The sequence below is a fragment of the Hemitrygon akajei genome, unplaced genomic scaffold (assembly GCF_048418815.1).
Source record: "Hemitrygon akajei unplaced genomic scaffold, sHemAka1.3 Scf000052, whole genome shotgun sequence".
Taxonomy (NCBI): domain Eukaryota; kingdom Metazoa; phylum Chordata; class Chondrichthyes; order Myliobatiformes; family Dasyatidae; genus Hemitrygon; species Hemitrygon akajei.
The window spans coordinates 1,243,361-1,268,699 of record NW_027331938.1 but is presented as its reverse complement, the minus strand read 5'-3'; the positions used below and the strand labels follow the sequence as shown (position 1 = coordinate 1,268,699).

Sequence of the window (25,339 nt, the reverse complement as noted above, 5' to 3'; positions counted from 1 at the left end):
GTCCTATATAACAGTAACATTACCTCTTGGCACTTGAACTCAATCACAAGGTTGATGAAGGCCAATACACCGTATGCCTTCTGAACCACACAGTCAGGCTGCGCAGAATTTTTGAGTGTCCTATGAACTCAGACCCCAAGATCCCTCTGATCCTCCACACTGCCAAGAGTCTTACAATTCATACTATATTCTGCCATCATATTTACCTTCTAAAGTGAACCACCTCACACTTATCTGGGTCAGACTCCATCTTCCACTTCTCAGCCCAGTTTCGCTTCCAATCGGGGTCCTGCTATAACCTCGACAGCCCTCCACACTATCCACAATACCCCTAACCTTTGTGTCATCAGTAAATGTGCTGACCTATCCCTCCACTTCCTCATCCAGGTCCTTTATAAAACTGACGAAGAGAAGTGGTGCCAGAACAGATCCCTGAGGAACAGCACTAGTCAGCGACGTCCAGGCAGAATATGACCCATCTACAAACAATTTTGCGTTCTGTGGGCAAAGCCATTTCTGAATCCACAAAGCAAAGTCCGCTTGGATCCCATGCCTCCTTACTTTCTTAATAAGCCTTGCATGGGGTACCTTATCAAGTGCCTTGCTGAAATCCATATACACTACATCAACTGCTCTACCTCCATAAATGTGTTCAGTCACACCCTCAGAAAATTCAATCAGGCCGGTAAGGCACGAGCTGCCCTTGACAAAGCCAAGCTGACTATTCCTGATCATGTTATGCCTCTCCAAATGTTCATAAATTCATGAAACAGAACATGTGAAGTTGAATTCCTTACTTCCTATTTTCAGATAGCTCTGCTGAGCCAGTTCCTCCATCACCAGGGTAACAGCCCAGCAGAGCTGCAGAGTGTTGAACATATTTATCGCTCTCTGGTCACCGCCCCTCAGTGACCTCAGGAGCCGGTGTGGAGGCCCGGATGTCTTGAGCATTCACTGTATGGAATATATAACGTTTCTATCGCAGGAAAGAGATAACTAATGAATGTAGGGATTGCATTCATGCAAATCTGTTCAGGATGTCACAAACAGGGTTCAACAGGGATCACTCCCTCCACAATTCCCTTGTTCATTCATCCCTCCCCACTAATCTTCCTCCAGATACTTATCCCTGCATAAGCCTAAGTGCTACACCTGCCGTACCCCTCCTCCCTCACCTCCATTCAGAGACACAAAGCAGTCCTTCCGGATGAGGCAACGCTTCATCTGCGAATCTATTGTGCCCCGTGCTCCCGATGCGGCCTCCTCCACATTGGTGAGACCCGCCATAAACTGGGAGACGGTTTTTGTTTAGCATCTCTGCATCATCTGCCACAAGGGGGACATTGCAGCGGCCAGACGTTTTAATTCTGATTCCCATTCGGACGTTTCGATCAGACCGCCCTCAGGGTGGAGGAGCAACACCTTAGTGATCGTCTTCACAAAAAAAAACAAAGGCCGGCAGATGTGTGGAGACGGAAGGGATGGAGGAAATGAGGATCGGACAGAAACATGTGGCTGAGATGGGAGAGCAGCCGCCATCTTGTTGATGGTTAGAGGGGCTGAATGGCGACCTCCTGCTGTTTCTCACATGATGTTTCAGTCTTCCTGTCCAGTGAGGCTCCGGAGGAATGTGAATAGAAAAAGAGTGTTTATAAACATAGAAGTGATTTCAATGAAACCTGCACAATTCCTTTTCGGGGGGGGGGATTGTATGTCGGACCGGGATGGGAATCGAACCCTTAACTCTGAGAACCGGGAGATGGAGCCATGGGGACGGGGAAGATACAGGGGGGGGGGGGGGGAATAAAAATGTAGCTGGTGTAAATATGGAATAATGTGGGGAATGCGGCAGGTAGGTCGGGCAGCGTGTGAGGGCCGAGGAGCAGAGTCACCGGTTTCTCGCTCCCATTTCAAACGCAGATCTGCAGCATCTGTGGTTTCCCTTCCGAGGCCCCGCCCCCGCTCTCACAGTCTCCGGATGGGCGGGAGTTTTCTTTCCGTTCTCTGTTGAAGATGATCGTCTGTGGGGAGCAGGCGGACGGATCTCGCTGCTCTCCGGACAAATTGATGAAGTTCTCATCGGTCAGTATTGCGGCCGGTCACTGGGGTTGAACGCAACCGACAATTTCCCATCGGTGAGTACTGAAGTCGATCCCGGGGGCGGGGAACCTCATGTTGGGCAGAGAGTCCCGTTAACTTCCTCGAACTGGCGGCCTGGTCCCGCTTCCTGGATACAAACTGTCGTGGTCGGTCCGGGTTACGGGACCTTCACACCGAACCGCCTGAGATGAGCCGATGCTCAGCCCCTGGTGTTCTGGTCCCAGGAGCGGGATGAGGTGGTGATGCCGAGACTGAACCCATCCATTAAGATGTACCTGGTGAATTTTACCTCCATCACCCGGCCCGGTATCGGATCCAAACTCCACCTGGATCGACGTCTGGGGTCAATAATTGTTTTACATATTTCCAGCACACTGGAAGCGGCCGTTCGGTAAAACAAATCATTCTCAATGATATATATATATCAACCATCTTGTTCCACCTCTGTCCAGCCTGTATCCCACTACCTCAATGATATATATCAACCTTCTAGTTCAATCTCTGTCCAGCCTGTATCCCACCACCTCAATGATATATATATCAACCTGCTTGCTCAATGTTTGTCCAGCCTGTATCCCAATGCCGCAATGATGTATTTCAGCAATCTCTCTTCTTAACTTTGTCTTCATTGTGAAGTTTAGTATTGCAGCTTTCTATTTATTTATTTATTTGTGTGCCTGCCTGTTTGTTTGTTTGTTTATTTATTTATTTAGTTAGTTAGTTAGTTAGTTAGTTATTGTTCGCTAGGAATACCAGAGGTTTAGTTGGACACAACACGTGACAGGGTAAAAGCAACCATTTCAATTTTAGATTCACCGTTACAAAATGGCTGCACTGTTAATCTTTGTCATAACGGAACTCACAGCATCTGATGTTGAGTTTGTTATTTCCTTTTTCGGTTATTTTCAGTGAGCCATTTCCTCTGTTTCCAGGGTAACGGCCCGTCAGAGCTGCAGCAAGTGTTGCAGTTTTTATCGCTCTGTGGTCACCGCCTCTCAGTGTAGAGACAGTGGCCTCTGGAGCAAATGTAACAGAGTGATAGTGGGGGGAAAGGATGCTGTGAGCATTGGCTGTATGGGATGTGTTACACCAGGGTCAGAATGAACTCAGAACTAACAGAGTGGTTGGGGTGGGGGTGGCATTTACAGTTCAGGGTGGCAATCAGTTACTATCTGTGCATTAAAATGAAGAGGGAGTAAATACTACAGTTGCAGGAAATTTAAAGTAAGGAAGGGAAAATACTGGAGACGCTCAGCAGATCGGCAGCATCTTGGACAGTCTCAGTTCTGGAACTGGGTCTTCCACCATTTCTCCTTTCAGAGACGTAGTCTGATGTACTGAGCTCCCAGCATTTTCTACTTTATAATTTTACATTTTGTTCCTGCTACACTGCAGGAAACATGGCAGCCCGCTCTGCTGTGCAAGATCCCACACAGCGATGACATAGAGATCAAATGTGCTCGGTTTAGCTGCTGGGGTCAGGCTGAAGTGTATCCGCATCCTCTATACAGACCGGGGAACCAGCCTGAGCACCGGCCCCGGCAGAGGGTCATTAGGTTCCAATTCCACCTTAGTTTGTGAATCGGAAATGGCAGGAACTCCACGGCAAATTGCCGGCACCAAGGCGTCTTTGTATGGGTGATAATATTGGGCTGGTGACTCTGATGATATGGAACTGGCAGTATACGGGCTACAGTCCAGGTTGGTAATTCTGCAGCTGGGATCGGAATTTTCTCAGTCTGCAGTGAAGCTGAAATCCCGGGCGGTTGGGCATTGGTTATGGGGAAATTACAGTCAACACTTTCCAATAGGATATCATATCTGTCAAGTATTTTGGAGATTATTTAAGAATGAAGTAGGGCGTTAGGTGAAGTTGGGCAGTGATGTTGTTCATCTGAACTTTGGTAAAGTCTGTAACAAGATCCTGCATGGCAGCTGATCGGGGAGGTTCGGTCACGTGGGATTCACAGGGGCCTGGCGAGGTGGATTCACACCGGGCTAGAGAACAAGGAGAGGGGGATGAATGTAACGAATGGAGGCCTGTGACGAGTGGGATGTGAGTGTCAGTGTTGAGATCTCTGTAATTTACTATTCATGCCATTGATTTGTATATGAATGTACATGGCTACACAGAAAATGTAGTGCAGTTTTTTTGGGGGGGTTTGATTTACTTTTCAGCTGGTTTGGCACACTATTGTGTTCCTGTGATGTACTGTTCCATGTTCTGTTCTATCTTCAGCATAGAACATCTTCAGCATCTTCAGTCTATCTTTCTCTTTGACTTCCACTGGCAGATAGACAGGTGAGAGTGAGGGGGAATTTCCAAATGTGAATTCAGTTCTGAAACCCCGGCCTATTTCTACCGGTGCAAACACAAAACAGGGTATTTAATCACAGCCTCTCCCTGTGAGAGATGGAATGGGAACTCATTCTCTGCTTTGCTTCCAAAGGAACTTCAGAACCAAACATCTGAGCACAGAACAGAAATACTCGCTCAACATCTCATAAACGCGGACAATTTGATTCCCTGATTCATTTTATCTGGGTCCAGACATGTGTGGTATCCCAGGATGCAACCTCAGAGGGTCACAGCCCGCACCCAGAGCCTCGCACATCGTTTCCACATCTCACACTGACAGATTCACGCTACAAAGATCCAGCCCCCGGAGACGTCTGCTTCATTGCGGAAGGAGGAACATCCAGCCGTATCTGTAAAAGCACCAACGGAGACTGAAGCCCAAACACTGACAGTTCCATATTCCTGGAGCCCCCATCCCAAGATTGTATCTCAAGCACCAGCTCTCCCAGGGCTCTTTGTTGCCGGAATAATCCGAGGAATGATAAGCATTATGCATGTGGAGCATTTGATGGCCCTGGGACTGTGTTCAGTGGAGTTCAAATGGTTGGCGGGTTAGGACAGGGGTGATTATTTACACCGACTGAATGACAGGAAGTTTGGTTGCAGTGGGAATGGAGAGGGTGTCTTGATTAGACGGAGAGTCTGGGATCTGAGAGTGCCGCCTCAGAATAAAGAAGCTTCACTTTAAAAACTGAGATGAGAGCAATTACTTTAGCCAAGTGTTGGTTGATCTGTGAAATTCGATGCCACAGAGGGTGGTGGAGGCTGTCGTTGGGTATATTCATGTTCTGGATTGCTAAATAGGTTGCGTGCTATAGCAGGGAAGTAAGAATACGGTGTTGGGAAAAAAAAATCTCCATGATTGACTTTGGAGCAGACTAGATTGACCGAATCACCTAATTCTACTCCTGTGCATTATGATTTGTATCTTATACCATGACTGAGTAATCAGTTCTTTGTGTCCCATCACAAACAAGAGAAACTCTTCAGATGCTGCCAAGCAACACACACAACATGCTGGAGGAATTCAGCAGGCCAGGCAGCATCTATGGAAGAGAGTAGAGTCGACGTACAGATGCTGCCTGGTGTGATGAGGCCCTGCAGCAATTGTGTGTGTGTTTCTTTGTATCCCATGTCAGGCTTTGGAAAGTGTGTGGGCAGTTACAGATTTCTTCACTCGCATCATTATATATGAGTTCAAGTTTAAGTTCCAATAAGTTTACTTCTTTGGTCTACTTTGTATGAGTAACATGCTTCATTGTCTCTCTGGTTAAAGATAGACCTGACCTGCGAGATTTATTGGAAGAAAAGCCCACGACAGGAAGAAAATCACAACTGAAGACGAGTGAACAGCAACAATGAACCAGCCCGAAGACGGACAGCAGCAAATGGAGATAACCCATCTGACTTGGCGTCTCCATTGATTCAGTCAGGAGAAAGTTTGGTGAGTCTTATTTACCCAAACACTGGTCCTTTAGACATTACATTTCTGTATCAAGGAAGGTGGGAAATAGCTGGAGTGGGACTGAATAAGCCTCGGAATACCAGTATGCGTCTGTCAGACCCAATTGCACTCACTGCAGATTTGCTAATTACTCTGAGAAGCCACGCACATTCCCTCATATTGTTTCCTCATTTCAAACTCTTATCAGTTCTGCTTGTTTCCTTGCTTGGCTGTGTTAGGTCACAACAATCTCAAAATGCATTGAGAATTTCCTCCCTTTATAAGAGGCCGCAGTTTTCTCCTGCTCTAGTGATTGCAGAAATGTGGAATCACCATGAACTACAGCAACATGTCATTGACTCCTCTGTCTATTGCAAGCTGCAACGATATACTTGCCCTCGAGTATGTTGTCGCACAAGCCTCCGCAAACCCTCTTGAAGCCAAATGTCCCAGCACCACATTTCAGTCTTAACTAGCAAATGCCAACCAATAATTTACATTTGTATACCCTGTCGCCATCAAATGCTTTTCTGCTAATAAATTGTCAGAACCTACGAAGCTGTGATTAAGCATATTTAGGTTTTATAATGAAGTTATGTTCCCATTTGGCCCTGTACCAAAGGTATGGGTTATATCTGTACTTGAGATGTCCCTGCAGCCGGGACTTCTGGAGCTGCCGGGGTGAGTTTAAACTCAGTCGCTGCGGGATGGGAACCAGAGTGTTTGGTCAGATAATAGAAGGGTTGATATAAAGGTAGATGCGAAGTTTACAGAGACTGTGGAAGGATCGGATGTGGACAGGGCATCATGTAGTCAGTTGGAAATGTCTTTAATTCAATACAATATGTATTAAGAACACGAGTAACTTAGAACATGGATGGTACATGTTATCACCATTACACAGACCGGACTGTTACAAGGGCAGGATTGGTGTTTGATGCTCCAGGTTTTACTTGTTTCATAATACATATGGGGTGGGGGGGGGGGTGAAAGGCGGAGAATTGTCTTTACTAATTAGGAATCATATGACAGTTACATAAACAGAGGACATCAATGTGGGTGGAAATCAGAAAAGGGAAAGGAGCTATCATTCTGTGAGTATTCTATAGGCCTCCCCCAAAGCCACTGGGATAATGAGAGCAGATAACTTGGCAGATTTGGGAAAGGTGCAAAAACAACAAGGTTATTATCATTATTGATCTCAACTTTCCTGATGTTGATCCCACCTCCTTGTTCCAAAATGCGTCAATGGGGCAGAATGTGTTGTGTGTCCAGGAAGGATTCTTGACATGGTACGTGGATGGGCTAACTGGAGGATTTGCCATACTGTATCTAGTATGAGGCAATGGTGCTGGTCAGGCGAAAGATGTCACGATGGGTGACCTTTTTGAGATAGAGACCACAACACCCCAACTTTTATCATTGTCATGGACAAGGATAGTAGCAGACGATACGAGGCAGTATTTAACCAGTGGATGGATAGTTACAATGGTATTCGAAGCATCTTGGGGGTGTAAATTGGGAAAACATTTTCAAAGGGAAATGCCAGATGCAACTGTGAAGTTTGTTTCAGGAACACTTGAATGCGGTTCGGGGTAGATTTGTTCCACACACAGTGAAAGAATGTTTATATAAACGAACCGTGGTTCACAAGGGATGAGAACATTTAAGCAAGAGGGGAAAGGAAGCATTATTTAGGTACAGTGAGCAACATTCAAGCGAGGCTCTAGAGAATTATATAGTATCCTGGAAGGAACTTAAGAAGCGACTTGGAGGTCGAAGGCAACTTGAGAAGTCCTTGGGAAGTAGGACGAAGGAAAACCCAAGGCATTCTACATGTGGGTGAATAAGAGGAGGGTGAATAGATTGAGGGCAGGACTAGGACTACTCAGGAACAAAGGTGGAAACGTGCCTGGAGGATGCGGTGATAGGTGAGGTGCTTAATGAATGCTTTGCTTCAGTTACCAATGAGGTGGACAGTGATTGTGATGATAGAATAGCAGCATGGCAATATTAAGAAAGAGATGTTCAATCTACCAATATACACCACATTACTACAGGAAGTGAGGGGGGAGGTTACCGGGCATTGACAATGATCATTGTATCCTCTCTGGCCACAGGGATAGTAACACATGATTGGAGGCTGTCAAATGTTGTTCCATAATTCAATTGTCATGGTTCCGGTTGGCTGTTCCCCTTTAACGCTCCTTTCTCCCTAATTATGCCCTAATTTCAGTCATTAGATCTCCATTGCTGCTAGTTTACTCAATTACCATACACCTGGTTTTCATCAGAGACTGTGAAATAAATACGATGGCGACACGATCACAGGTTGCCAGTTTGTTGGTCTATTCCCATGTGATACTTTGTTTCTCGACTGCTTAGAACTGTTTGTTCTAAGTTCAACTCCAGTCTCAAGATATTCCATGAAAACCCCGTCACCGTGTCAAGACTCCATGTCAGAGCTCCGTGTCAAGATTCCTCCGGTTTGCTGTCCAACGTTCACGCCTGCGCCCGCATCCCCAGCTCAATCTCCACGCCGGTGTCCTGCACTTGGGTTCTGCTCAGTCGCTCTGTGCCACATCAATAGACCCAATGGGTTTAATCCTGGGGATTATAGACCAGTGAGTGTTACATCGGGGTGGGCAAACCCTTGGAACTCCAGTTGAAAACAATGAAAGACAGTTCCTTATCTTGCTCCGGTGGTTGGACTTGACAGCGGTGAAGGCAAGGCTCAAGGCAAGGCAAGGCTCCAGGAGGAAGGTGAAGGGAAGGGATACAGACAGGGGGTATGGACAAGAATCAGCTTCCTCAACAGAAACTGGGGAAAACCTGGACTAAGGAACATGGACCGGACTGTGAACCGGAATGCGCTACAATCTTAATGTGTTTCCCCGGAAAGGAGCTCCAAACCCACCAGACAAAGCAAGACTACCCAGACATACCAAGTCAGGAGACCAACTCTACCACCCAACAAACCAAAAACTAAAGCTACAAGACCTACACAAAACCACATAGTTACAGTTAACGTATAGTTACAACAGTGCAGCCAATACCATAACTGATTTTTAAAAGAACCATGGGCACAGTAAAAAATAGTCCAAAGATGATAAAAGATTCTAAGTTCGAAAGAAACCATGACACAGTTTCCACAAGTCCTCAGGGTCCCGATAGACTCGTCATCCCACGCAGTCGGTAGAAGGGATTACCCCCGCTATGGACTTCCAAAGCGCTTGTGGACTCAGCTTCACAGACAATGAAAGCTCCGTCAGACCCAGCCTCGCAGACGCAGCACACAGTGAAAGCGCCCCGACCGCAGCGGACTCCGAGTCCGTCGAACCCGTTGTGTTAAAGTTAGACCTGAGGTGAGAGATTTATTGGAAGAACTGCCCCAAATGGAAGCAAACCACGAGTGAAGACAAGGGAACAGCAGCAAGTTAACCTGCCCGAGGACTGAGAGCACCAACTGGAGAGAACCCATCTGACTCAGAGTTTCCAGTGATTCAATCAGCAGAAAGTCTCGTGAGTCTCATTTACTCAAACACTGGTCCTTTAGACATTACATACCTGCACAAAGGAAGGTAGTAAATAGTTGGGATGAGACTGAAAGTGCCCAGAAGTACCAGTTATGCCTCTGTCAGACCAGTTACAATCACTCCAGGTCAGGTGATGTGCTGTCAGTATCCCAGCTCTTTAAAATCACTCACATTCCGCACACTGGGATTTGATATCACTCTGCGTCCCCTCATGCCTGACGTCACGTGTGAGCTCCCCCACACTAGGATCTGACGTCACGTGTGCACTTCCTTACGTCACACTGGTGCTGAGACAGTTGAATTTTACCGGCTAAGGTAACAGCTACCTGACCCACCCACCCCACCCGACAGTCAACAGAGGCGTTACCCTCTTCACATTGGTGAGAAGTGATGTCAATCACTGCTTACACCCAATTACGGAGATGAACCGGCCGAGAGGGCGTTACCCCTGCTGATACCGACTTCCGCTCCCGTCCTCAAACTCCCATTCAAAACAGAACAAATCTCAAAGTAAATGTCCAGCCTTTTTATTTATTTACATTTCCCTCCACGTGAAGTGACTTCTGTGGCCGGATTATAATGTATTGCTGACAGAGAGGAGGAGACCGCTCGGCCCATTGGTTTGATGCAGGCTACTCGCAGAGTGAGTGATATGGCAGAATGACGAGGGTGAGGGATTTTACTGAGATGATAAAGATGGTGTGAGAGGGGGGTGAGTCTGAGAGGTTGTTTGGGGGATCAAGGAGCAGGATGGGGAAGGGGCCCATTGACAGTGGGGAAGGGGGGTGAAGATGGTGTGAGAGGGGTGTGAGTCTGAGAGGTTGTTTGTCTCTGGGGAAGCAGCCCTTTGACAGTGGGGAAGGAGGTGAAGATGGTGTGAGAGGGGGGTGAGTCTGAGAGGTTGTTTGTCTCTGGGGAAGGAGCCCATTGACAGTGGGGAAGGGGGTGAAGATGGTGTGAGAGGGGTGTGAGTCTGAGAGGTTGTTTGTCTCTGGGGAAGGAGCCCATTGACAGTGGGGAAGGGGTGAAGATGGTGTGAGAGGGGGGTGAGTCTGAGAGGTTGTTTGTCTCTGGGGAAGGAGCCCATTGACAGTGGGGAAGGGATGTGAAGATGGTGTGAGAGGGGGGTGAGTCTGAGAGGTTGTTTGTCTCTGGGGAAGGAGCCCATTGACAGTGGGGAAGGGGGGTGAAGATGGTGTGAGAGGGGGGTGAGTCTGAGAGGTTGTTTGTCTCTGGGGAAGGAGCCCATTGACAGTGGGGAAGGGGGGTGAAGATGGTGTGAGAGGGGTGTGAGTCTGAGAGGTTGTTTGTCTCTGGGGAAGGAGCCCATTGACAGTGGGGAAGGGGGTGAAGATGGTGTGAGAAGGGGGTGAGTCTGAGAGGTTGTTTGTCTCTGGGGAAGGAGCCCATTGACAGTGGGGAAGGGGTGAAGATGGTGTGAGAGGGGTGTGAGTCTGAGAGGTTGTTTGTCTCTGGGGAAGGTGCCCATTGACAGTGGGGAATGGGGTGAAGATGGTGTGAGAGGGGGGTAAGTCTGAGAGGTTGTTTGTCTCAAGGAGCAGGATGGGAAAGGAGCCCATTGACAGTGGGGAAGGGGGTGAAGATGGTGTGAGAGGGGGGTGAGTCTGAGAGGTTGTTTGTCTCTGGGGAAGGAGCCCATTGACAGTGGGGAAGGGGGGTGAAGATGGTGTGAGAGGGGTGTGAGTCTGAGAGGTTGTTTGTCTTAAGGAGCAGGATGGGGAAGGAGCCCATTGACAGTGGGGAAGTGGGTGAAGATGGTGTGAGTCTGAGAGGTTGTTTGTCTCTGGGGAAGGAGCCAATTGACAGTGAGGAAGGGGTGTGAAGATGGTGTGAGAGGGGGTGAGTCTGAGAGGTTGTTTGTCTCTGGGGAAGGAGCCCATTGACAGTGGGGAAGGGTGGTGAAGATGGTGTGAGAGGGGTGTGAGTCTGAGAGGTTGTTTGTCTCTGGGGAAGGAGCCCATTGACAGTGGGGAAGGGGGGTGAAGATGGTGTGAGACGGGGGTGTGTCTGAGAGGTTGTTTGTCTCTGGGGAAGGAGCCCATTGACAGTGGGGAAGGGGGTGAAGATGGTGTGAGAGGGGTGTGAGTCTGAGAGGTTGTTTGTCTCTATGGAAGGAGCCCATTGACAGTGGGGAAGGGGGGTGAAGATAGTCTGAGAGGTTGTTTGTCTCTGGGGAAGGAGCCCATTGACAGTGGGGAATGGGGGTGAGGATGGTGTGAGAGGGGTGTGAGTCTGAGAGGTTGTTTGTCTCTGGGGAAGGAGCCCATTGACAGTGGGGAAGGGAGTGAAGATGGTGTGAGAGGGGGTGAGTCTGAGAGGTTGTTTGTCTCTGGGGAAGGAGCCCATTGACAGGGGGGAAGGGAGTGAAGATGGTGTGAGAGGGGGTGAGTCTGAGAGGTTGTCTCTGGGGAAGGAGCCCATTGACAGTGGGGAAGGGGGTGAAGATGGTGTGAGAGGGGTGTGAGTCTGAGAGGTTGTTTGTCTCTGGGGAAGGAGCCCATTGACAGGGGGGAAGGGAGTGAAGATGGTGTGAGAGGGGTGTGAGTCTGAGAGGTTGTTTGTCTCTGGGGAAGGAGCCCATTGACAGTGGGGAAGGGGGGTGAAAATGGTGTGAGAGGGGGGTGAGTCTGAGAGGTTGTTTGTCTCTGGGGAAGGAGCCCATTGACAGTGGGGAAGGGGGTGAAGATGGTGTGAGAGGGAGGTGAGTCTGAGAGGTTGTTTGTCTCAAGGAGCAGGACGGGGAAGGAGCCCATTGACAGTGGGGAAGGGGGTGAAGATGGTGTGAGAGGGGTGTGTGTCTGAGAGGTTGTTTGTCTCTGGGGAAGGAGCCCATTGACAGTGGGGAAGGGGGTGAAGATGGTGTGAGAGGGGGGTGAGTCTGAGAGGTTGTTTGTGTCAAGGAGCAGGATGGGGAAGGAGCCCATTGACAGGGGGAAGGGGGTATATTATTGAAAGGATGAAGATGGTGTGAGAGGGGGGTGTGTCTGACAGGTTGTTTGTCTCTATGGAAGGAGCCCATTGACAGTGGGGAAGGGGGGTGAAGATAGTCTGAGAGGTTGTTTGTCTCTGGGGAAGGAGCCCATTGACAGTGGGGAAGGGGGTGAAGATGGTGTGAGAGGGGTGTGAGTCTGAGAGGTTGTTTGTCTCTATGGAAGGAACCCATTGACAGTGGGGAAGGGGGGTGAAGATAGTCTGAGAGGTTGTTTGTCTCTGGGGATGGAGCCCATTGACAGTGGGGAAGGGGGGTGAGGGTGGTGTGAGAGGGGTGTGAGTCTGAGAGGTTGTTTGTCTCTGGGGAAGGAGTCCATTGACAGTGGGGAAGGGGGGTGAAGATGGTGTGAGAGGGGGTGAGTCTGAGAGGTTGTTTGGCGGATCAAGGAGCAGGATGGGGAAGGAGCCCATTGACAGTGGGGAAGGGGGGTGAGGGTGGTGTGGGAAGGGGGGTGAGGGTGGTGTGAGAGGGGGGTGAGTCTGAGAGGTTGTTTGTCTCTGGGGAAGGAGCCCATTGACAGTGGGGAAGGGGGGTGAAGATGGTGTGAGAGGGGGGTGAGTCTGAGAGGTTGTTTGTGTCAAGGAGCAGGATGGGGAAGGAGCCCATTGACAGTGGGGAAGGGGGTGAAGATGGTGTGAGAGGGGGGTGAGTCTGAGAGGTTGTTTGTGTCAAGGAGCAGGATGGGGAAGGAGCCCATTGACAGTGGGGAAGGGGGTGAAGATGGTGTGAGAGGGGGGTGAGTCTGAGAGGTTGTTTGGGGGATCAAGGAGCAGGATGGGGAAGGAGCCCATTGACAGTGGGGAAGAGGGGTGAAGATGGTGTGAGAGGGGGGTGAGTCGGAGAGGTTGTTTGTGTCAAGGAGCAGGATGGGGAAGGAGCCCATTGACAGGGGGAAAGGGGTATATTATTGAAAGGATGAAGATGGTGTGAGAGGGGTCGGACAGGATACAGAGGCGAGCAGAGGGATTCACCACATTGGGAGGCAAACACCGGCACACTGTTGATCTGCAAGTGTGGCCGATGGTCCGGGCAAAGTGGATTGGAGTCGTGTTGGGGGGCAAGAATGAACTGTTCTGGAGTCTTATTGAATGACAGGATGAACTGAACGGGCTGAGTGGCCTGCTCCTGTTTCTGGTGCCTTGGTGTTAAAAGAGAATGAATAACCAGACCCTTCTTGGGTCTGCATGATGTCCCAGTGGGTGTTTTAGGGACCGGTGCTTGGAGCCCAGTTGTTTCCAAACTGTGTCAACAACTTGGCTGAGGGAACAAATTTAACATTTTCAAGACTGCTCTTGAAAAAAATGTATATTTGTACATTGTTAATGACAGAAAATCTATATTTATGATTATTGACACAACATATATATTTGTATATTGTTAATGACATAAAACTTGTATTTCTATATTGATAATGGCGCAGAATTGTATAATCTGTCATCTGAATGTACTTGCCTGTGATGCTGCTACAAGTCAGTGTTTCTCTGTCCCTGTACCTTCCCATATTGTGCACTTGGCAATAAATTCAATATTTGTTTCTGCTGCAGAAGTGGGTGATCTCACAATTCCCACATTGGGCTCCAGCTGACCTGTTTCTCCAACTCACTCCTTTTACCTCAGTTTCCCTGAAACCTCTTGACAAGAGACACAGAACATTGAACAGTACAGTACCAGAACAGGCCATTCGGCCCAAAACGTTTTGATCAGCTAATTAAATTAGGAATCAAATGGCTAACTAATCCCTTCTGCCAACACAATGTCCACACGTCCCTCACACTCATGTGCTGATTTAAATATCTCTTAAAAGTCACCGCTGTGTCTGCCAGAACCAGCACCCCGGGCAACACATCCTAGCAACCCGCCACTCTCTCTGGTAATAACACTTGCCCCTCACATCTCCTTTCAAACTACTCCCCCTCACTTTAAATACATGGCCTCTTCTATTAGACATGTCTAACCAGGATAAAAAATATTCTCTGTCTTCTCTATCTCTGCCTCTCATAATGTTATACACCTCCATCGTCTCACCCCAGCCTGCAGGGCTCCAGAGAAAACAACCCAAGTTTGTCCAACCTCTCATTATAGCTCATGCCCTCTAATCCAGGCAATATCCTGGTAAACCTCTTCTGCACCATCTGTGCGTTAAGTAATGAGGGACTGAGGTGCAGTGACTAGGGAGGGAGGTAGAAAGTACATTGTATTTATTGTAAGAGTTATCAGGTATAAGAATGAAAATGACTTTAACGATTATTTGGACTTTGTTGAGATTGTACCTGGAATATGGTGTAAAATCCTGCCCCACCCCAATACTAACACGGGTTATATAGACCAAAGAACAAACTGCCGGAGGAACTCAGTGGGTCGGGCAGCATCTGTGGAGGGAAATGGACCGTCAACATTTCGAGCCGAGACCCTCCCTCTGGCCTGAGAGTGGACGGGAAATAGTCCGAGAAAAGATGTGAGGGGTGGGGATGGGGCAAGATCTAGGGAGTGAGAGGTGGATTCAGGTGAGGGGGAGGTGGGAAGGTGGAAGGTGGAATTCCATGGAGGATTAACAAAGAGGTTAGAGAGTATTTGTTGTAGAGAGTGCAACAAAGATTCATCAGACTGATCCCTGGAGTGGTGAGGTCATCATATGAAGAAAGATCAAATGTGATAACCCTTTCATTTAGAGAATCGAGGACTGAGAGGTGAACACATTGAAATGCACAACATCATTACCGGTTGAACAGGGATCCCAGTCTCTGGAAAAGGGGGTGGACTGTCCGGGACTGAGATCAGGGGAAATTTCTCCACTCCGAGGGTGGTGAATTTCTGTAAATCCCCACCACAGAGGGCGGTGAAGACTCGGTGATCGTCCTCACATAAAACAGAGGCCGGCAGATGTGTGGAGACCGAAGGGATGGAGGAAATGAGGATCGGGCAGAAACATGTGGCTGAGATGGGAGAGCAGCCGCCATCTTGTTGATGGTTAGAGGGGCTGAATGGCCACCTCCTGTTGCTTCTCGCTTGATGTTTCAGTGTTCCTTTTCAGTGAGGCCGGGGAAATGTGAATAGAAACATAGACTGATTTAAATAAAACCTGCACAATTCTGGATTGGGTCTAAAATGTGTGCCGGACCGGGATGGGATTCAAACCCGTAACTGTGACCCGGGGGGCGGAGGGATGTGGACGGGGAAGGTGCAGAGGGAAATTTTAAAATATATCCAGTGTAATTATGAGATGATGTTTGAAATGCTATGAGGGGGGGGGGGGTGGTGTCGGGCAGCGTGTGAGGGGCGAGGAGCGGAGTCACCGAGTCACGTGGGAGACCGTCCACCCGTCATGTGATCCCGTTGTACCGCAGGGCTGCAGCATCGGCAGGTCCGTTTCCGAGGCCCCGCTCACAGCTCCGATAACGCGCTGACGATATCGCGCATGCTCAGTACGGGAAGGGACTTTAGTCTGCAGAAGCAAAATGCTCCCACGAACGGAGCCTTTGTTGCAGCGCAGATGGAATTAAACACTGCCGGACAAACGTTTATGAAACCTGGACGTTTTTCTTTGTTGTACTGCATTTTTATCCTGTCCTTTAATTAGTAAGTAAAATCAAAAGAATGTTTTTTTTCTCTTGTCTGTCTTCATCCTAAAATATTCATAGATGCATTTTACAAAAGAGGACACATCTACGATGTTGTGCTTTTCTCAGTCCGTGTGAAAATTTCCGGCTCAGAGCAATGGTTGATCCATGTAGCTGCAGAAATAGTAATTAGAGGGAACATTGGAGACCGAACCACGTTACATTCTATGCATATTAATCACGATTGAATATGGTACATTATCGTGCTTCCTGTTATCGAGGAGATGTTAAAAGTCAATAGAGTGGACAAAACAGTTTCACCGGGAGCCTCTCTGGTATCCAGGAAATAGTAATGAATAACGCAAGAAAAATTAATAATAGTTTCGCCTTGTCCGTGGGAGCGTACTGTGAGGCAAAGACACTCAGGTGCTGAATGATATAGAACTAATATTGAGCAGCGAATAACTAGACGGTCCATTTACTATAAATTCAAGAGCTTTTCGTTTTCGTTTCTCGAAAGATCACTATTAATGCCCCGATAATCACTTTTACTACCTTTTCAGAACACTGGGTGTAGTACCTCCCCCATTATAGGTCTGAGCAAGGATGTGATCTGGGCCAAATTGCGCAATTAAGCGTTCAGCATATCACGCATCATCCTGGATAATCCCAGTTCTGATACTGGGTCTTCCACAGTGTCTTTTTCCACAGATGCAATCTGCTGTACCGAGTTTCCAGCACTTTATAAGAGGACGCAGGAATATGGCATTGGGGCGGAAAAAAAATCAGCCATGATTGAATGATGGAGGAGACTCGATGGACTGAATCACTTCATTCTGCTCTGATATCTTATCATGACTGAATGATGAGTCCTTCGTATCCCGTATCAGGATTTGTGACGTGTGAGGGACAATTACAGATTTGTTCCATGAGATTCTTTTATTTGTCTTCAGCGTTTAAATTTCAGTGAGATTAGCTTTTGAAAAAATTGAGCACAGATATTTTTTCTCCTTTGTATTGTTAATGTGCTTCATTATCTCTCTGGTTAAAGTTAGACCTGCGGTGAGAGATTTATTGGAAGAAAAGCCCACAGCTGGAAAGAAGCCAGGACTGAGAACGAGGGAACAGCGACAAGTGAACCAGCCCGAGGACTGAGAGTACCAACTGAAGAGAACCCTCTGACTCAGAGTTTTCATTGATTCAGTCAGGTGAAAGTTTGGTGAGTCTCATTCACTCGAACACTGGTCCTGTAAACATTACATATCTTTACAAAGGAAGGTACGAAATAGGTGGAATGCCTCGGTCAGACCAAGTTGCAATCACTCCAGGTTCTTGTAATGTGCTTTCAGAAGCCCAGCTCTTTACAGTCACTCACATTCTCTGAGTGTTTGCTCATTTCAAGGTGCTGCATCATCTGAAGTAGCTTTTGGTTAGTTCTGATGTTTCCTTGTTACGTTATAATCATCTTAAAATGCGTTGACAATTTCATTCCTTTATAAGAAGCCCCAAGTGTGTCATGTTGTAGTGATTGTAGAAATGTGGAATTGCCATGAACTGCAGCAACATGCCCTTGATCCCATTGGCTATTGCAATCTGCAGTGGTATACTTACCCTCGAATATATCGTCGCGTAGGCCTCTGCTGAGAACGGACCATTTATAAAGCAAAATATCCCAACACTGCATTTTATTCAGTCCTAACTAGCACATGGCAACCCATAATTTACATTGACATACCTTGGCCTCATCAAGTACTTTTCTGCTAATTACATTGTCAGAACCTGTGAACGTGACATTAAGCAGAGGTGGGAATTCAAAGTTATGTTCCAATGGACGTTGTGCATGGGACTTCGGTAAAGCCTTTGACAAGGTGTCACGTGGCAGCTTGGTCTCGATGATCAGGTTCCATGCTGTCCAGAGAGAGCAAATTGGATGTATTCAAAATTAGCTTCAAGGTAGCAAGCAAAGAGTGCTGGTTGAAGGTTTCTCCTCGCAATGGAGGCGAGTAATTAGCGGTGTGCCGTGAGGCTACAAGTTGGGACCTTTGATATTCGTTATTTTATAGCAATGATTTGGATGCGGTTGCACAAGGATTACTTGACTGGTAAGTTTGCAGAATGCACAACATTAGTAGTTCTGTTCACAGAGAAGATTATCGTAGCATCTAGGGGATCTAAATGGACAGGGGCTGGTAAAGAGATTGCAAAGCCAATCTGATCAGCAGCGGATTCATGCAGATGTTGGGGATCATGTGGAGGAAACAGCCAGAGGAAGTGGATGAGCCAGGTGCAGTTGCATAATTCAAAAAGCAGTTGGGGTGTGTAGATGGAGTGAAGAGGCCAGAAGGGAGATGGCCCCATCACAGGAAATTGTGACCATCTCAGTGGGCACTGTGGTTGGCATTGTCTCGTTGGGCTGAACGCTCTGAATTTGGATTGTATTGCTCTGTGACTCTGTCAGTAGATGCGCCAGGTATCAGTGGACAGATATGGTGTGGAAGTGGTTACTAACAGGGAATGTTTGGTCCCCATGCCAAATGCTACAGGGGATGGAAATACTGTCATATTTGCAAAGTAGTCGTACTCTCTGTCTGACTGTCTGCTTGTTCTGAAATTTAGAGCCTCACCAGCAGGTGGAGCTGTCCTGCAGAGCGACCAAAGTGTTATCAGACGACGACAATCAACAATCGCCAGTCAAAATCAGAATGGACAAAGGTATGATCACAGGGATCTTTGAATTAAACTTTTGTCGCATTTGTACACAATAGTTCAGATTAAAAAACTGACAGAGGTGTTAACAGTGCATAGAAAAGTTTCATCCAGCAGTGTCATTTATCCCACTGGTAAAGCGGCCTTGAGTAATTGATCAACCCAACAGTTCCAGCGCAGGGACCTGACACCAGTAATGGTCGAATCACTCCGCTCATCATACAAAGCTTCAGCTGAGTGAAAGGAGCAGGGGCTCCTGAATCAGGTGGTTGTGGGTGAAACACAGACAGGAATGTGACAGCGATCTTGTTGTTTATGTGAATGTTCAGGGTCAGGGTCCATTTCACCTCCAGACAGGCCCTGATGTGTAAGACATCCTCAACTTTCATTTATAAAATTCAGAAGCAGATGAAAGGAGCATTTCCGGGATTTCCGAGATTCTATGATAACACAGCATTTCAGGTTTTGGAAGGAAAGCTACCAACTCCCCCCCCCCCCTGGTTTTTCTTGCCTGCTACGCAAAGGAGGAGGGGTGTCACCGAAATCTGTTTTCTGTAGCGGAGCGGAGATCATTGCCGGTGCTGGGAATGGCTGAGGAACAGGAGGCAGCTCATTCTAGATACATTTGTGATCTGCTTCGGAGTTTTAACACCCCAGTGAATGTCTGGGCTGTGGATAAATGGTGAACCTGAGTTTCTAAATATTTCCCTCTTGATATGATCTTCTACCTGAATTTAAATTCCCAGGATCTTGGCTGGGAAACCCGGCATAACCAATGACCAAATGTCTGTGTCACCTGTAGACATTGCGATTGTGCTCAAATCTGAGATTCCAGCTGGAATATAAAATGATGCTCCAGCCTGGAAACGGGTCCTTCGGCCCACATAATTCATGCTGATCTAAATGTCCCATTTTCCTGCAGTTTTCTCAAGTTTCCCGAGTAAACTTCTTCTCCCCTTTTTCCTGCCCACATGCTTTCAATTTTGTAATTTTATTTGTGTTTGCGGCCTCCTCTGGATGCATGCAATTTATACCCATCAGCCACCACGTGAAAAATGCCCCTTTGGTCCCTTTTAAATCTCTGCCCTCGAGTATCAGACTCCCTTACCCGGGCAAAAAGACTGTGACCATCTATCCTATCTGCACCCCTGATTACTGTATGTGTGTGTGTCTGTGTAAGGTTTCCCTTCAAGCTCCTGAGCTCCAGGGCAAGCTGCCCCAGCCCAACCATATAACACAAAAAACAACACCCTTGCCCAGTACCGTAGTGTACACACTTTCCAGCTTCATCACCTCCATCCTATAGATTAGCAACTGCAACTACACACAAAGCTCTATAACCAAGACTTTGCCAATGACATGCATAGTTGTTACATGATGATCAGCAGGTGGGGGAGAAGATGGGAACCAGGGGAGAGATTAGCAAAAATCTCAAGGGAATGGTCAGCCTGCGACCCAGAGGACCGGACAACGTGCGTCTCAAGGGAATGGTCAGTCTGTGACCAAGGGGACTGGAGAAAGCAACTCCAGTCCCCTTGTCCAGTCTCCAGCCCCTCGTGTGACAAAGCAACTGGAGAATGTGTGATCCAGCAGACTGGACCATGTGTCATCCCGTTGTTGGTCTTTGTGTGACACAGACTACTGGACAGTTAGTGACCGAGGGAGATTTTAGCTTGTGGAAGATAATCACAGTGATATTTCCCAGTATCACCGGACACCGGTGCATTATGATCCCGTGGTCATCCGTGTGTTCAACTGCTGTGATTAGTATTACTGTGCTTATCGTGCTATTTTACTGGGAGTAAATGTGTCCAGTCACCGGCTTATCGGGATCGTCACCTGACAGGGTGTACGGTTCACATTAACCAGCACAGTTCCACTCCAAATCTGGTCAGCCAGAGTCTCGGCTCCATTGCAGTCTGAATCAGTTTTGCTCAGATCTAAATCATACTTGTATAACCTGCAATTCATTATTTATTTCATGTGGAAAATTGAAACTAGTATGGAAAGTACTGAAGAGGAATTTACCAGGCGGATCATCGAGGGAAGATGATCTGGACACGGGAAGCAAGGTACCAAAGCAGGGTCAGATTGAGAGCGATGTCCCAATGGAATGCAGTCCGGCCGCAGAGGAGGAGGAGAAAATTCAGCCCAGAGACAGTGACATCAGAGACACTGGTCAGGACCCTGGAAATGGCACAAGTGAGACGACTGTCTGTCAGCCCAGAGACAGTGACGTCAGAGACACCGATCAGGACCCTGGAACCAGCACAAGTGAAGCGACTGCCTGCCGGCTCGGAAGCTCATTGAACACAGAACTGTCAAGTCCCCAAGAAGGAGCGGGTGAGTGAAATATGAGGGTGATGCGCTCAGAGAATGCGGCAGGGTGGAGGGTAAAGGTGAGGCCTTGTTGGAGTGTTGGTCAGAGGAGAGGGAAAATGTGTGGGTGTGGTACATGTGGTGCACTGGGCAGCCGTTACCCCACTACAGGAAATGTACTACCTGCTCTGAGGATTTCCAGGATGTGAATTGGAGGAAATGCAGCTGTCCAGATGAGGAGAGTGTTTCCGGGATGTGCATCAGGGGAAATGTATTCGCCAGGATGGAGAGAGTATCTCTGGGAAGCGAATATTACCAACAGTCCCAACGTTTATGCCCATCCAAATTTGAATAGGTGTATGGGTCGGATGGGGGATGGACTGGTTTATATTAAATGTGGTCCTTCTATTACGTAATGCCTAGAACATTGTTGGGTAGGCTTTAAGGCAAGTGTTAGATTCAAGTCAAGTCAAGTCACTTTTTTATTGCCATTTCGACCATAACTGCTGATACAGTACATAGTAAAAATGAGTCGTTTTTCAGGACCATGGTGTTGCATGACACATTACAAAAACTAGACTGAACTACGTAATATAAAACAACAGAGGAAAAGAAAAAATACACACAACAACTACACTAAACTACACACCTATCTAGGACTGCATAAAGTGCACAAAACAGTGCAGACATTACAATAAATAATATACGTGACAATAGGGCAGTAAGGTGTCAGGCCAGGCTCTGGATATTGAGCAGTCTGATAGCTTGGGGGAAGAAACTGTTACATAGTCTGGTCGTGAGAGCCCAAATGCTTCGGTGCATTTTCCCAGATGGCAGCAGGGAGAAGAGATTGTATGAGGGGTGCATGGATCCTTTATAATGCTGCTGGCTTTACGGATGCAGCGTGTGGTGTAAATGTCCGTAATGGCGGGAAGAGAGACCCCGATGGTCTTCTCAGCTGACCTCACTATACGCTGCAGGGTCTTGCGATCTGAGATGGTGCAATTTCTGAAACAGGCAGTGGTGCAGTTGCTCAGGATGCTCTCAATACAACCACCTTAGAATGTGATGAGGATGGGGGTGGGAGATGGACTTTTCTCAGCCTTCGCAGAAAGTGGGGACGCTGCTGGGCATTCTTTGCTATGGAGCTGGTGTTGAGGGACCAGGTGAGATTCTCCGCTAGATGAACACCAAGAAAATAGTTGCTCTTAACAATCTCTACCGAGGAGCCGTCGATGTTCAGCGGGGATTTGTCACTCCGTGCCCTCCTGAAGTCAACAACCATCGCTTTTGTTTTGTTCACATTCAGAGACAGGTTGTTGGCTCTGCACCAGTCCGTTAGCTGCTGCACCTCCTCTCTGTAAGCTGACTCGTCGTTCTTGCTGATGAGACCCACCACGGTCGTTTCATCGGCGAACTTGATGATGTGGATCGAGCTGTATGTTGCAGCACAGTCGTGGGTCAGCAGAGTGAACAGCAGTGGTCTGTGCCCACAGCCGTAGGGGGACTCCGTGCTCAGTGTGCTGGTGTTGGAGATGGAGAATGAATCCTATTTTGTATCTGGAGGCAGTTTCAAGACACGGTTTTTTGTTGAGTTGGGTGAGAGCGGTGGAGACGAGGGATATCTGAGTTCAAGCCAACATTTTCCTTTTTATATTCACAGAGCCAGAGTTTACAATCTCCGACCTCCTGGCACAGGGGGAGGAATATCGACTGTACCAACTGACAAAGTTCTACAGGGACAGACTCAAACAAGCAATTGAAGAAAAGGTTGAGAGACTGGGTTGGATGTTGACAAAGGAGGGACATTTCAGTAGACAAGAAAATGAGGTGAGTGCAGTTCGTGTATTGTCACTGATCTGCTGGTATCAGAGGGAATAGTGATCAACATTAATCTCCTGCACGTTTTAGGAGATCGACTTGGGAATGGAGACTTTGATCTTTGACTCGTCTCCCGCAGATCTGGTTTCAGTTTTTAAGGTGGGGAGCACTGGGAACTGCAGGTTTAGCATCACCTTTTCTTGTATCACCTGCTGTATTTATCAGTGTGAAGTAAGAGCAGTGGCTGCATATCTGGACTTCCAAAAGGCATTCGGTCTGAAACTAATTTCAAATCTTGGCTGAACCGTCGGGTAGCTTCACCTCATCTCATTAATCCAGGATTGGGCCAACCGGCTTCACTGCGGTACCTGAGGCAGGGAAACCAGCTAACCACAGCTTGTCTTGGTTCCGTGAGTTCCCAAACAATGTGTGGCTGACTTGTCATAGTCACAGCAAAGTACAGTGCAGAAACAGGCCTTTTGGCCCATCTATTCCATGCCAGACTACAGAATCTACTTATTCCCATTGACCTGCACCGGGCCATGGCACTCTATACGCTCATTACGCAAGCATCTATTCAGAATTCTCTTAACCACTTGCACTACTTGCCCTGCTAGCTAGTTTCGCACTCTCACCACCCTCTGAGTAAACCGGTTTCACCTTTGTACCCTTTGAACTTTTCACCTTTCACCCTTTGGTGATAACCTCTTGTTGTAGTACCTCTTTACCTCAGTACAAAATGCTTGCTTGCATTTATCCTATCTATATCCCAATGTAATTGTGTACACTTCTATCAAATCTCCGCTCAATCTTTCATGTTCCAATGAATAAAGTCCTAATCAGTTCACTCTTTTCTTATAACTTAGGTCTTCCAGTCCAGGTAACATCCTTGTAATGTTTTTTTTTGTACTCTTTCAAACATTTCCATCTGTCCTGCAGGCAGGTGTGCAGAACTGCACATAATATCCAAATTAGGCCTCTCCAACGTCTTATACAACATCATATCGTACACGATATTTTCAATTACCAAGGATAATGCGCTAAGAAACTTACTTTCAGAGCCTATCAACATTTGCTGCCACTTTCAATGGCTTATGTACCTGTATTCCCAGATCACTTTGTTCTACCGGTCGTTGTGTAAGATCTACCCTGATTGGTCCATAGAAAGTGCAACATCTTGCAACTGTCTGCATTAAATTGCATCGGCCCCTTTTAAACCCATTCTCCGGTTTGTCCAGACCTCACTGCAAGCTCTTGTAATCTACCTCTTTGTCAACTGCTCCTTCCCAATGTTGGAGCCATCAGCAAATTTGCTGATGCTCTTAACCATAATTTCATCCAGATCATTGATATAGATGACAAACAACAACAGGCACAGCACCGATTCCCGTGACACTGCACGAGCTACAGGGGCCAATCAGAAATGCAACAGTCTATAGTGACACTCCGGATTCTTTCCAAAAAGTTAGTGTCTAATCCAGTTTACTACTTTATCTTGAATGCTAAGCAACTGAATCTTCTAGACCGACGTCCTGTACGGCACCTTGTAGGTGTACAAGGTACACCTGTTGATCCTGTACTGTGCTGAAGTCCATGTAGACAATATCCACAACCTTGCCTTCATCAACTTTCCTGGTAACTTCCTCGAAAATCTCTGAGATTGATTAGATGTGAAAGATCACGCACAAAGCTGATATCTTATGACCACAAAAATCAATAGATTGATCTAAAAGGGCAGAAGAAAGCACAAAACATAAAATAAATCTGGTGACTAGCTGATATCTCATGATCCCAAGAAATCAACAGGTTGTCCTGAAAGGGAAGGAGATCAATAGGATTTCCTGAAACGGAAGGGGCAAACAAAAAAAAACCTGCTAACTTGCAGAATATCTGACTAATGAGAGACAGGGACACACCATTTCAGGTCACTCTCCTTGGAGCTCACAAACAGTGATTGTCTTGTCCTAGATCTGACCTATTCAGCCATGAGTGGTATTAGAAAATCAAGTGTGTTACACCCGTGAGTAACTCTGTTCTCGTTGGGATTCATTGGCGCTGTCTGTAATGAATCTCACAGGCATTATCCAAAGGCAAGAGGCGATCTGTAAAGATGATGCTGATCTATAAATTCATCATCTGGAGACGTCTGCTTTACTGGTTAAATTTCTTTCACAACTGTAACTCCTCGGACCTGGTAGCAGTGAAACTGAGGGATTATTTTACAGTGCAGTGGGCCATCAGGGAATTATACTGATTTATTTCATAATTGTTGTCCATTATTCCCTACTGATATCTGTTCTAGGAGATCAATCATTCAAATCCGGGACACAGAACATAGAACAGTACAGCACAGTACATGCCCTTCGGCCCACAATGTTGTGCTTACCCTTAAACGCTGCCTCTCTTATTTCTCAGAGCGATGTCCTAAGTCCATCCATATTCAGTTACCTTAATTCCATCATAGGTGTATGTTGCTTGAAGACT

The 25,339-nt window shown here is 47.2% G+C and overlaps 1 protein-coding gene across 1 annotated transcript in view; it reads left to right on the top strand.

Annotated features, from left to right (window-relative positions):
* The first annotated feature begins 2,022 nt into the window (after positions 1-2,022).
* LOC140721197 (NACHT, LRR and PYD domains-containing protein 3-like) overlaps positions 2,023-25,339 on the top strand; it is a 39,543-nt gene continuing 16,226 nt past the window's right edge. The window contains exons 1-6 of the mRNA XM_073036056.1: positions 2,023-2,135; positions 5,736-5,903; positions 17,065-17,228; positions 18,626-18,721; positions 20,717-21,058; positions 22,698-22,864. Of these exons, the coding sequence (XP_072892157.1) occupies positions 18,712-18,721; positions 20,717-21,058; positions 22,698-22,864 (519 nt within the window). The 5' untranslated portion in view covers positions 2,023-2,135; positions 5,736-5,903; positions 17,065-17,228; positions 18,626-18,711. The remainder of the gene's footprint in view (positions 2,136-5,735; positions 5,904-17,064; positions 17,229-18,625; positions 18,722-20,716; positions 21,059-22,697; positions 22,865-25,339) is intronic.